Source organism: Cyanidioschyzon merolae, chromosome 12 (assembly GCF_000091205.1).
Source record: "Cyanidioschyzon merolae strain 10D DNA, chromosome 12, complete genome".
Taxonomy (NCBI): Eukaryota; Rhodophyta; class Bangiophyceae; order Cyanidiales; family Cyanidiaceae; genus Cyanidioschyzon; species Cyanidioschyzon merolae.
This window is the reverse complement of record NC_010138.1, coordinates 632,037-644,763: the sequence shown is the minus strand read 5'-3', so window position 1 is coordinate 644,763 and position 12,727 is coordinate 632,037. Positions and strand designations below refer to the sequence as shown.

The 12,727-nt window shown below is 57.6% G+C and overlaps 4 protein-coding genes and 2 non-coding genes across 6 annotated transcripts; 2 read left to right on the top strand and 4 right to left on the bottom strand.

Annotated features, from left to right (window-relative positions):
- Positions 1-524: 524 nt before the first annotated feature.
- CYME_CML252C (probable peroxisomal biogenesis factor 6) lies at positions 525-3,749 on the bottom strand (the record flags this gene model as incomplete). Its single annotated transcript, XM_005536816.1, has 1 exon — positions 525-3,749. One exon carries the CDS (start codon positions 3,747-3,749, stop codon positions 525-527), a length of 3,225 nt encoding a protein of 1,074 aa, XP_005536873.1.
- On the top strand, positions 3,705-6,111 carry CYME_CML251T. The gene has a single exon (XR_002461424.1). It is a non-coding gene; the product is annotated as a hypothetical transcript (transcript).
- Positions 4,354-6,693, bottom strand: CYME_CML250C (hypothetical protein, conserved; the record flags this gene model as incomplete). The annotated part of the gene is made up of 1 exon (XM_005536815.1): positions 4,354-6,693. The coding sequence occupies one exon, from the start codon at positions 6,691-6,693 to the stop codon at positions 4,354-4,356; it is 2,340 nt and encodes a 779-aa protein (XP_005536872.1).
- A 523-nt stretch (positions 6,694-7,216) lies between these two features.
- Positions 7,217-10,471, top strand: CYME_CML248T. Its single transcript, XR_002461423.1, has one exon. It is a non-coding gene; the product is annotated as a hypothetical transcript (transcript).
- On the bottom strand, positions 7,322-8,530 carry CYME_CML249C (probable 8-oxoguanine-DNA-glycosylase; the record flags this gene model as incomplete). The annotated part of the gene is made up of 1 exon (XM_005536814.1): positions 7,322-8,530. One exon carries the CDS (start codon positions 8,528-8,530, stop codon positions 7,322-7,324), a length of 1,209 nt encoding a protein of 402 aa, XP_005536871.1.
- A 167-nt stretch (positions 10,472-10,638) lies between the features above and the next one.
- Positions 10,639-11,427, bottom strand: CYME_CML247C (riboflavin synthase alpha chain; the record flags this gene model as incomplete). The annotated part of the gene is made up of 1 exon (XM_005536813.1): positions 10,639-11,427. One exon carries the CDS (start codon positions 11,425-11,427, stop codon positions 10,639-10,641), a length of 789 nt encoding a protein of 262 aa, XP_005536870.1.
- Positions 11,428-12,727: the final 1,300 nt, after the last annotated feature.

The following is a 12,727-nucleotide window of genomic DNA, read 5'->3' as shown; positions in this document are numbered from 1 at the left end:
AGCAAGCCTCAGAAAATGACGTCGATCATGGATACTCGACGATCCAGCAGCGCTTGTGACTGCGCCTAAGCGTTGCTCTCGAACGGAACGATCGAAGATATGGAGAAAAACGTCAATGGAACCATGCAGAGTCGATTCAGAATCCTAGAAAAACACGTGAATCCGTGATACATTATCGCTGCACCTCGACTAGGCAATCTGTACATCGACACAAGCCCAAAACCCCGTGGCTAGGCAGGTACCGGGCGGGCTGTTTATTCTCCCATGTTCATCGGATACGAGTGTAACCCACGGGAGAAGACGCAAGAGCGGGCAGCAGCGCGCACTAGCCAAACGATACCAGACCGCAGTTGCTGGCCTCGATTCCGCGAGTATCATGCAGTGCGTTCATGGAGGGTTTTCTCGTGACTTGTCGCTGCTGCGTGAGCGACAAGTCAGCAGCGAGCGCACCACGTCCATCGCCGTGCATTGAGTCATCCGGAGTGTTCGCCCAGAACGCTCCGGACTCTCAGCTGGACGCATATTCAGGGTTGCGTCGCGGTGGCGGTGACGGCATCCAGGTTCCCATCCCATGAGGCAACATCGTTTCGATTCGAGGTGGTAAAGCGCTCAAACAGCTCCCGGTAGCGCTGCAGGTCCGTGGAACTCACTGAGCTGGTCGCTTGAAGCGCTGCTTCCAGCAAATCCTCCTGCCGTACGATCACCAGCGGTGTTACGGTCTCCGAGGAGGCGTCTGCGACGCTAGATACCGGCTCGCTACCGTTTGCGGACGTCGTAGACAACCTGGTCGATGTCGCAGCATCTCCAGTAGTTTCAGCAGCAGCAGCAGTGGCAGTGGTAGCACCATTCGATGCGGCCTCTGAACTACCGCGCTGGTCGCTGTCACCAACAAGTCGTTTCATGAGGTCCCTGTACGCATTTCCGAGCGTGCTTTCAGCAAGGGTTCGTTTTGCAGCACGTACCCACGCCTGCGCCGCAAGCCCGTACAGGTCTGCTCCAGTGAGCACGGGAGGTGCAGAAGCAAGAACCTGCTGGAGATCCACATCCGGTGCGAGCTGAAACTTCGAGGTGAGCGCTTCCAAGACCTGAAGCTTCTCCGCCATCGTCGACGGGGCACCGATATATACCAAGCGCTCGAAGCGACCAGGTCGTAAGAGCGCTGGATCCAACAAATCGGGTCGATTGGTAGCACCAAGGACAAATACCGCCGCTGTGGGCCGCGAAGCCGACGTATCCACTGCTGCTGCTGCTGCTGCTGCATCATCGACGGCTGCCCCAAGCACCGTTGCCACGGATGCAAGTCGACCTGGACGACTGCTCATCTGACAAGCATCGATTTCCGCGAGCAGCTGGGCAACCATGCGATCAGAGACGCCTCCCGAGTCACTGCCAGCACCCCGTCGAGGCGCAATGCTATCGAGTTCGTCAAAGAAAATGACACAAGGCGCGCTTTGTCGGGCTCTCGTGAAAATCTCCCGAATATTCCGCTCGCTTTCGCCAATATACATATTCATGAGTTCGGGTCCCTTGACACTAATAAATGCACATCCGCACGCGCTTGCTATCGCCTTGGCCAACAGCGTTTTACCCGTCCCCGGAGGTCCGTAAAACAGAATCCCTGATCGACGAGGTAGCCGTCTCCCCGCTGCTGCTGCTGCTGCTGACGACGACGACGACGAGAATCCCGGACCTGATCCCAAGAGGGTGCGGACTTCCTCCTTGGCGGCCTCGAGTCCACCGATATCGGTCCAGCGGACCTGTGGTACACTGGGAATCCCCACAGTAACCGCCATTCGCATCCGCTGGAAGAAGCGCGCACTATCAGCAACCAACGTAATGTACTGCTCGATATCGCCTGGCGCCGGGGTGCCGTTCACAGAGGCCACCTGCAAACGACCCGCCAAACGCCGAAGCAAGGCCAACGCTTCCGACTCTCTCCAGGTCTGGATATCGGCAAGCGCTGCCCCCAGTCTGCGGCGGAAAGCGTCGCCAAACGGAATGCTGGTGCCCAATTCATGCACCAGCGTACGCTCAAGCGCCCGTACAACTTCCAACCGCGTCACTGGAGGCGTCTCCAAAGCAGCGGTCAGTAAACCCCGCAAGGATGCAGGCAAATCCGCCGGCGTCAACGTCGTCGCTGAAACATCCACAAACACCAACCAGCGCCTAACCTGTCCACTTACCGTCTCTGAGCGCATTCCGTGATGCACCACTCCGGACACCGAACGGGTCAGCGGTGGCTTCGTCGAGCTGCTACCTACGCTTGCCGTGTCTATGTACCAGGTGCGATCGCCCAGCAGACGCCGCAGCGTTGCCAGCAGTGCGCGTTGCACCTCCACGTTGACGCCCTGCTCCAAAGCGCCCGGTGATACAAGTCGCACCAGAACGTCAAAGCGAGACAGAAACAGGACAGCAGGCCAGGCGTCTCGCCACCGCTCCTCTGCCAGTCGCAAATGAGCTAACAGCGTTTGCCACGGGTCCAGCGTTGCCGTCGCCCTCGAGTTGGAAGCGCTCGCGGGTGTCCGGTCTGCGACACCTGCCGGCATTAGCAGTGCGCAATCGATTTCACATAAATGCATACCCCAGGCATTCAGTTCCTGCAAACACGTCCACAACGTCTGAAGTGGCCGATTTCCATACACGAGCACCGCCAAAACGGAGAGCGGTGGGCCTGGGGCACCCCGCTTGCTGCTCGACTCGCTACCCGGTGAACGCATCCATGCGAGGCTCGCGTCCAGCACCTGTTTCAACTTGTTCAGCGGCTCCAGTGCCTGCTCGAAGAGCATTCTCTCCCAGGCTCGAGCTCGGAGATGCCAACGATTCCGCAGCGGATAGACAGTCTGTCCGGGAAGGTGCGCCTCCTGCAGCAGTCGAGTTCGATCGGCATCGACAGCTGCACCGAGGTCGCTGACGATCTTCTGCAGTGACGACGTCGATACCGAGGCAGCAGCGTCATCGTCAGCATCCACCGCCATAACCCGTGTATAGAATACCGGGCGATGAATGGACTCGAACCAGCTGGTAAGCGAGTGCTGCACGAATTCCGTGCCTGGTGCAGCGGCTCGACAGGGCACCTCACTGGAGTCCGCGCGAGTCTGCGCTTGCCGTTCGGGCTCAGCAAAGGCGGGCAACGGCACCGCCAGCACATCCCCGACCTTGAGCAAGAGCGGTCTATGAGGTGCTCGTTCGGTTATGAATCGACGAAATGCCGCTTGTACGAGCGCTGATGCGACCTCAGCGTCGAGGTCCCTGATCCTACCGTCGTTGATGACCGCCACGCGTACACGCTTTGCGCGAGGAACTGCTTCCGCAACGACCCGAGTCGCCGGCACGCTTCCTAGTCGCCAGCGGATCGGTTCATAACGCGCTGCTTGACGGAGACTCAACCAGCAACGACGAGTCGTTGGACACGGTACCTCATCGTCGTCGTCGCTGTGGTGCAGCGTCCACCAGAGCGGTTGCGTCAACCAGACCTGTGCCGGTTGCGTCGAATGCTGCACCTCGCTTTCTACGAGTTCCACATACGCCCAGTGTTTACCGTTTACCGAGACAAGGGTGTTTCGTGGCCAGCCCCAGAGCCGAGCACAAGCCTCGGGAACCAGTACAGCAAAGTCCAGCTCGACGTCCGCTGGAGCCAGGGTCTGGTACGGCTCCAGTGGTGACGCCTCGACCAGCACCGCTGGTTCATAGTCCGTTAACTTTTCAAAGCTACTCGTATGCTGGTAGAGAAAATAAAGCGCGTCATTCATGCACTCCAACAAACGAACAAACGAGTTCGGATTGTGAATTGAGTGGAACGGCTGTCCAGCAGCATCCAAGAAGAAGGAGAAGAAACAGGGGTTGTTGAGCGGTCGCTACGCACGCGCCCAAGCCTCTGAGGACAACAGCACCCGGTACGTTTCGCTTCCAGCAGCTCGAGTGTGCTTTCTTTGACTCAGTGCCACGATTCGTGACCAGAAGATGCGGATCGCTATGGAATCAGTGTCGTTTCTACGTCGGTAGTCCTTAGCAAACACGATGAGTTGGATGAATGGCTGAGTACGAGTGGGCTTGGGGACTGAAGCGCGCTTCGCTGCCGAGGTCGGTTGACGTGAAACGAGCGCTTTCAACGCGAGCACGAACATCATATAAAAACCCGAGCTGGGGTTTCTGAATGTTGACGCAACCGCTTGCACACGTGCGATCGTGACTATTCGAGTGTTGCTTGCTCGCTTGCTTGCTTATTTAACGCGTCTGGGGAAGCATGCGCACTATACTGCACAGCGAGTGACAGCGACGCAAAGCTGAACCAAGTTTAAGGGTACGCAAAAGTTGCTATCGTTCAGGATGCCCAAGTAGCCCCATACCCGTCAACTACGATAGCGAGTCGGGTGCTGGTACCGTGACCGGGTGGTCTGCGAGCCGGAACGCTGCCGCAGTCTTCTTTTTGACGGGTAAAAAGGCGTAGAGGATATCGTCCGGATAACGAGAGGCCTGTTGCACTCGAATGCGCAAATGTTCCAGATGATCGGGAAGCGAGTCGAGTGTCGGTGCAACGCTGGGGCCGGCACTACTGCCGGTGCTGGTGCTGCTGCTGATGCTGCTGCTGCTGCTGCTGGCTGAGTGATCGACCAGACATGCCAGCTGCTCGCGATAGTGTTGGTGCAGTAGCCATAGCTTCTTTCCAAAGCGCGCACTGTGCGGAGTCTCGGCAGCCGGGTCGCTCGGCAGGAATCCGCCGCCCTCGGGAGAGCTTTGCTTCGGCTGGAACGAGAGCCAGCTTCCCCTGGCTAGTGGGGACGCTCGCGGTGCAGCGATTTGCATCGACGATGAACTGGAGTAGGTATCTCCGGGTGTCGCATCTGTCGGTGCGCAGGTGACATAGATATTGCCCAGCAAAGAAGCCGACAAGCTCGCGGGCAAGGGGATTCTCAGGTGGACCGGATTCCCAGCGTTCGAATCACTCTCCGATGCCGATGCTAAATGTCCACGGGTAGCTCCGCGCTTACTGCCAGGTAGCTCGACGGAAGCACTATTCGGATGCTCCGGTGCTGCCGCTGCGGAACCCGCAGATGCGACCGTAGGCGAGCGCTCCGACTGACGCGTTGGCGACGACGGGCGCTCGTGCGACTCGATTCTCTCATTGCTCGATGTAGTCTCCGTTTCTTCCCAGTGATGCGTCACGAGACCCTGACCTGGGGAAGGCGCTCCTGGGTTACGTCCCACGCGCGCTGGTCCACGTGCACGCTTCGCTTCGTGTTCAGAACGCGCTGACTTCCTGGGACTCACTGGGGCACGCTCCACATGGACGCCAGTCGTTGCTGTTGTCATGGCGGTGCTTGAGTCGGTTGCGCTACCGCAACCGCTAGTGCCGCGGTTGCCTTCACCGGGGCTCCGCTCCACATGGACGTTGTGTTGCTCGGCCTCGCGACGGCGCCGACGTTCTTCCTCCGCCTCCATGCGCTGGAATTGCTGTAAGATATGCTGCAGTTTCCGCTCCTCCCGGCTAAGACTTCCGCCAGGCGACTGTGGAAACAACAAAGATGGTGTCTGCGGGTCTGTCCGTGACTGCACCGGAGGGCTCAACGCCGGTGTGGTCGTCTTCGGCGCTGTGTGGCGCGAGCGTCTCGGGGAGTTGTGCTCCGTTTCCAGCAGCGCACTCGTCTCTGTTTTTCCACTGCCGCTGTCGATATCATCGGGTTTCTTGCCGTCGACGGAGGACCATACTGCTGGTCTTCCATCATCCGCGCAATGGTTTGTCATCGACGACACGTCAGTGCTCTCTGACGTGCGTTGCATAACCGATGCAGCGCTGGTGTTCGTTTCCGGCTTGTCGTGATCATTCGCAGCGAATGAACCGGCTGGCGCTGTGGCGGCACTAGCCCCGCTACGACCACTTGTGCTCTTGCTGTCCGTACTGTTTGCTTTCTCTGTCGCCGGTCGCTTTCCCCGAGAGCTTTTCTTCTTCTTTGACGGTTCGGTCGCACTGCTTACGTAAATAACGCATTGCTGACGAACAAGATCCGGGCGACACAATTCGCAGAAATACTGATCAGGCGCATCTGCCGCGCGGCGAATACCCATGCATTTTCCGTGCTGCCAGACACCGCAAGACTCGCAGGCCAGCATAAAGCCCTGGTAAGCGCTGCTTCCGCAGGGACAGCGGGTGATTTCGCCGTCTTTGTCACGAAAGCCGAACGCTAGTGCAGCTTGCAGTGCCCGCTCACGGTTGCTCTGCATACATACTGCGGCGTTCGCGTCCCTCGGTGGCTCTTGCTTCACCTGCGCGAGGAAACTCTGCCCCGTACTATCAGCATCTGTCGTACATTGTTTTTCCGAATACGAGTGCTTCTGACGCGCGTAACTGTCTGAATCAAACTTCTGTATGGACTCGTTCCGCAACTGGCACAATGTTCCAATGATTTGCTGGTGTTGTTGCTGCTCTGCGTCCACGACTGTTCGCTCGGGTACGCGCGACGTCTCCCGCTGATTCAAGTCCGAGTTCACAGCGGTCGCAGTGCCGTCGCTGGAGGCAAGCCCTGAACCCCCGGTGGACGCTGCGTTCGACGTCGTGCACTCACGAGTCACATCGCTTGTTCGCTGGGGGTCCACCCAGACTACCGGCTTCTTGACATCCGACGAAACTGACGCGTTGTTGCTCTCTATAGATTGTAGTACTGCAGCCTCAGCGAGCGCATCGAGAGCTGACGGCATCAAGCGCCCGCGTACGGGACCCCAGGGTACCGGCAGTGAAACCGTGTCCCTCGAGAGGCCCTTGCGTGACGTACGTGCACCCTCGGTTTCCCACCAGGCCGGACCGCGTGGACTGAGACACAACAGCGCTGGCAAGCTTTACGCCTCAATCTTTAACCGCTGATCCGCTTGTGAGATAGATGAATAGTTTGACGGAGTGCTACTGTGAACACACACACACACACACCGTGTGAACAACGCCTTCAACGCCCGTTCAACGAAAACTTCAAATCGGTTGAAAGAAACAAAAGCGCTGGTCACAAATAGGTCGGCGTGACTGAGGGGACGCGTGACATCACGCATGCGTGACACGCCGCCGGCCGAGCGTCGACGTTCGTAAACATCCTGTCCATGATGATTCATATATGTTTAGTATGTACCCTGAAAGTACAAGAGAATCCAGATACATCCAGGGCGCGCGTGCGTGCGCAAATTGCGCCCGACTGCTGACCCGCGCGACTGAAACAGCCGCATTTTTTTCTACATGGAATCATGTGATGCGTTGCAGAAAGCATCCTGCAAAGAAACCAGTTTCGAGTAGCGCTTCGTCTGTAACTCCGGTCCTTCACTGAGTTAAACAGCGCGCCAACTATTCGGACCGCTGTGCTGGCGGAGTTGCAGGTTTTCGAGCAGATATTGCTGCCCGCGTCCGCTTCCGGGCAAGCGTACGCTCTGCTCGTAGAGCTTCCGGCAATCGATCCTGGAAGGCGTCTAAGTCTGCAATGAAGAGCACCTGGTGTGCCCAGCCGCAAAGCGGTCCGAAACGCTCTCGGAACAGCGCACCGATCTCCTCGTGCCGCTTCTCAGTCAGGGATTTCGTTCGCCAGTCCGGCGCGTAGTGGCGCAGCGTCAGTTGCCACACATGCGTGTCGACGGGCACCTCGTGCGCGCAGTCCAACGACAGCAGCGCGATGCACGAAGCGACCTTGCGCCCGACACCTGGCAATGTTACAAGTTCCCGAATAACCTCATCCTTGTTTTCCCGAGACCGCAAACCTCGCAGATACGAGTTGCCGCCGCGCGACTCCAGCTCCTTCGCAGTATTCACCACAAATTCCGCACGATACCCGAAACCGTTCGCCCGCAGTTCTGCAACACTCGCTTGAGCTGCGAGCTCGGCAACGCTCGGGAATGCGTAATATTCATCATCGGCCAAACCCGCGGGTACAGAGCCGATCGCCCGCCCGTAGCGTCGAGCGAGAAACTCGACCATGCCCGAGATGCGTCGAATATGGTTATTACTCGAACATAGGAACGAGAACAGACATTCGACCGGGTCCTGGCGAAGAACTCGCGTTCCCTGGAAGAAAGGTGCAACGCTACGAAAATGCGGATCACTGCTGCTCCAATCCTCATATAAACTGACTAGAGATGGTGCATCATCGGATAGCCGCAAAAAATCCTGTAGCACGAGGCGGGCGCGAACTGGATCAACGGTAGCCGGCGCGTAGCAGTAGCGCAGCGTGGTGGCATCGGGTCGGTAGAGGTTCCAAGCGAGTTCAGCATGTACGCCGCACCAAAGACCATTCTCGCGTTGTTTCCAGCGAAAAGTCTGTCCGGCTTCTAGACATAAAGGAAGATCCAGCTCCTCCACAGGTACGGCGATCGCGTACCACGGCGAGAAACAGGTCTTGTGCGGAGGCCCGGCCTCGCCCAGGCTAGCGACGCTGCCCCGTAGTGCGAGGGCAATCTTGCTAAGGCGTCGCTTCGCTCTAAGCTTACTTTCAGAGCGCACTACACTCGCACTGATTATGGTGGTTGCGAACCCCACAGTGGCTTCGACTCGTTTGCGGGTCATGGCGGCGACAAGTGGAGCCCATGCAATCTCCGCAATGACTGAAGCGGGAAACGCCGCCTGCGGGAAAATACTTCGCCCCGGAGCGCTTGACGCAGCCTGGCGGCTACGGTGGTAATGGGGGCACCGACTCCACAGGCTAATGGGCACCTTTTCTGGGCACGCGTAAAAGAGTCGGATTGCAGCGCGTGCTTCAGGTAACGTTGGAGGTTCTTGTGGGTGCAAGCGGCTGTTGTTACTTCGCAAAGCTGTGCACGCTGACGACGTAACGCTTGTAGTTGCCGAGGGTGCGCACCAGCGCTGCGGTAGCCCACGAACGGTTTGCGCTGCGGGGTGTGCGCTTCAGCCCTAAACCTGAAAAGGTATTGGCTTTTAAGAATAAAAGAAGCAGCAAGTCCGCGCTTTGTTCGTAAGGTTACCCAGAAGTAGCCCCAGCTGTTCGGAGCTGTGCGTGGCTCCGCTTCGCTGACGTGCTTATCGACAACGTCCAGCACGGAACAGCACGACGGTAATGCACTACCTGGTGAGGCGAAGCACGTAAGGATAGGTTAGGGTAACGAAGCGCTGCTGTGCACGCACCTGCAACAGCGCTCGGTACCGCTTCGACTGCAGATACGCGAAAGCTTCTTCGAAAGCACGCTGCGTATCCGATACAGTGCCAACCATGATAGACACTAGAGATGTGCCAGACAACAAAAGAGGCCTGTAAAATGCGCATCGCTTCAGTTTAGCGGGTGTTTGGCCAAGATCGCGCTTCCGCACCGAACCGCTGCCTCCATACCGTCTGACGCTGGTCGCTCTCCGGCCGAGTCCTCGGTTCGGTATAGGAACGTTCGAGCAAGCGGTTTCTGCGAGCGTCCGCTTGGCTACCCAGAACAATGCGAGGTTGCCGCGCACGTTCTCGACTCGTTAACTCGAAGGGTCTTGTGGTGCAACGCGAAAGAATCTCGGTTTTTTATCGATATTTTCAAAGAAATCACCGGTGCCGCTATGTTCCGCGAGAACTGCACGCCGCGACTCACGTTGCGTGCTATGCATGAGACGGGTCTGTGTTCTGCCTCGGTTGCGGAGCGCTTTTTCAACGAGACCGGAACAAGTCTGCCTGATTCGGTTGGAACTTGTATCGTGAGGGTGCTGAGCTCGTGGCTTCCTGCTGCGCTCTCATATTCATGGATCATCTTTTCTCTCCATTCGTAGAAGGCTTCAGCAACGCGAGAGAACGTCCGAAAGGCATGCCTGCCGGTGTGGTAAGCGCCTGCTCCTCAATGCTGGTGTTCGTGAATCAGACAATGCTCGTCTGGTGGTGGAAGCGCTTGCCAAACGCCGGCACGCTTCCCGCGTCTCGCGGCTTCGTTGAAGAGCACACCAACTTGGGGAATCGGCAGAGAAGGACACTAGAGTGCAACGTTTTAGCACCCTCTCAACGAGTTCCGAAATCGTTTTCTGCAGCATATGCAGCACACAGCAACCTCTGGACGGGGCATATGCAGGTATTGTCTGCGGTTCAGCGTGTCGCGCTCATACGCAAATCCCGTACACATCTGCCACCAGTGGACGGACACAACACAGAATCCACGCGCCGCGAATGCCAATATACGGTACCGCATCAGTGGCTTCTGAGTGAGAGAGAGTGATAGAAAAAGACACACAACACAACACAACACCGCATGCATGAACCGTGCATACCAATGTATGTCACCGGATCAGCGGCTTCTGCGCATGCAGTTATCGAGGCTGCGAGGAAGACATTGTGTAGGCTCCTGCGGCGGGTCACGGCGTCTCGAGTCAAGTGGACCCCGCCTAGATAGTCACTCACGCTTGGCTACCGAGGTCAGCTGCCAACCGAGGCAAAATAACGTCAGACGCTACACCACATTCGACACGGTCATCCGACCATGCCACGTTGTGTTTCACAGACTATCAACCATAAAAAGATGCATGCAAGTACAAATATCGACACTGGTTCTCAGCACTGGCAGGGAGTGCTCGTGGGTTGCTTGCCCGCTGTGCTTTGCACTCGAAAGCCTAGCCTTTGCCACCAGCAGTGCTGCCGCTGCTGCAACCGCTGACGTCACGTGTGCAGGCGCCGGTGCGTCATCTCTCTCGAGCATTCAGCGCACCGCGGATAGTCGTGATTCAACAAGTCGCTGAACGTACTTGCCGATGATATCCATCTCCAGATTCACGAGGTCACCAGGGCGTCGTCCCGGTAACGTCACATGTTCCTGAGTGTATGGAACAAGCATGAACGTGAACGTTCGCTCTCGATCGTTCACGTCACACACTGTCAAGCTGACCCCGTCCACAGCGATGAACCCCTTGGGCACAACATACAGAAAGCAGTCCGGCTGTAGCGCTGACCCCATGGACGCTGCTGAACGCGGCACCCGAACCGTATACCACAGCGCATCGCCTTCGAGGCGCACGTCGAGCACCTCACCGGTGGTGTCCACGTGTCCTTGCACGATGTGACCTCCGAACCTACCGTCAGCGGCCATGGAACGTTCCAGGTTCACTTGATCCCCGAGGCCGAGCTGCCCGAGACTCGTGCGTCTCAGTGTCTCCGGGGCGAGGGTCACCTGGAAAGCCGGTTGCGGCAAAAGCGACGCGACCGTCAGACATGCACCGTTCACCGCCACGCTATCGCCAAGCTTCAGACTTGGAAAGATACCCGGCGCACGGATGCTGAGCTCCACTGCGGGAGGCTCACGTTGTGTCTCCGTGCGCTGCACGATGGTGCCAAGCTCCTCAACAAGCCCGGTAAAGAGCGCCTGGACTTGTTTTCGGGTACGCTTCCTGATCGCTGTACAAGCTGCAGCGCTCTGTTTCCGTCCAGTGGCCCCTGCTCGGTGCACATCAAACAAATGTGGAACAAACCCCAACTTCTGAACGCAATGCATTTAGTACAACGCACTTTTCTGTAATATACCTTGCAAGTGCCGAAACAGTCGCTTCAACGTATGCCACAGCGGTCGGCAACGGCAGCCAAAGCCAAGAGTTCCGTTCTCGGTGCGTCCGCTCTTGGATGCGTTCACGGGATCGCAGTGCCACGTCCGCAGCACTAGTGCTGATTCTTTTTCGATGACAACACGTTTCCATTGATCATGGATCCCAGATTGCGGAATGCATGGATATTGGTAGTTGAAAAAGCGTCCATTATGCTGCCGCACCTACTTTCAGGATCCGCTAGCTAACTAGCTAGCAATCACCAATGCTTGCCTTCGGATTCATTGTTCATTGCATCACCAAGTCCTGGGGATGGTGCGATTATAGCGACCCAGACTTGTCTCCAGAGCTATTGGTTCGTGCACCGCCCAGTCTTGCGGTGTGTCGTTACGGCACGCAGGTGACGGCAGCAAGCATCCAACGCAGTAGCGAGGGTTAGAGGAGGCGCAGCGTCAGCGTCTATTGCAGGACCCCCAGTTCGACAACGGATCTGGACGCTATGCCAAGTAGCAAGCCGGTTCTAGGGTCAGTGGTACGCGTGGCGGTGCGTCTTTGATCATTATCCTCACTGTTTCTGGCAAGTGTCGCGCACTCGCGCGAGCGTCTCCTGATAGAGCGCAGCGTAGCGCCTCGGGACACGCCTGTGCGTGGCAGTCGCCGAGGCCAGCGCACCCTGCGCTCCTGAAGCGAGAAAGTTTCCCCGCGGGCAGGTGAACGCGTGAACAGCTCGTGAAAGCGTAGTAATACAGGCTACGAGTCTTGCGTGGTCGCTTGCTCTCGAGAAGCGCTCCTTCGTTGGGAACATGTTCATCGGTGTGGCAGTTGCAAGCATTGGCGGAGGCTAGTATTCATTGGTTTATGGCGACGAACGTTGAACTCGACCCGGAACAGCGCCTACCGATTGCGTACTTGGATGAGCGTTACCTCGGGCGGCAGTCTGGACTGGACTGCTTTCTGTTCTCACTGGAAACACCGGTTCGTTGGCAAGCTCGTTTGTCTCACGTACTCAGGGACCCGTCACAATTCGGCTACTTGTACCGAGCGACTGCAGTGCTCACGAACGTACGCATGGTGCTGCTGGCGCCAGCGCGTGCCCCAGGGGAGGTAAACTGGGGCGCACCTCAGCCCCTGTACAGTCTCGAGGTGCCTTTGCACGGCATTTGGAACGAGCGTTTTCAGCAGCCGCTTTTTGGTGCTTGTCGTCTGGAGCTGTTGGTGAACGCCTTTGCTGATCAGGTGGCGCTACCACGGAGT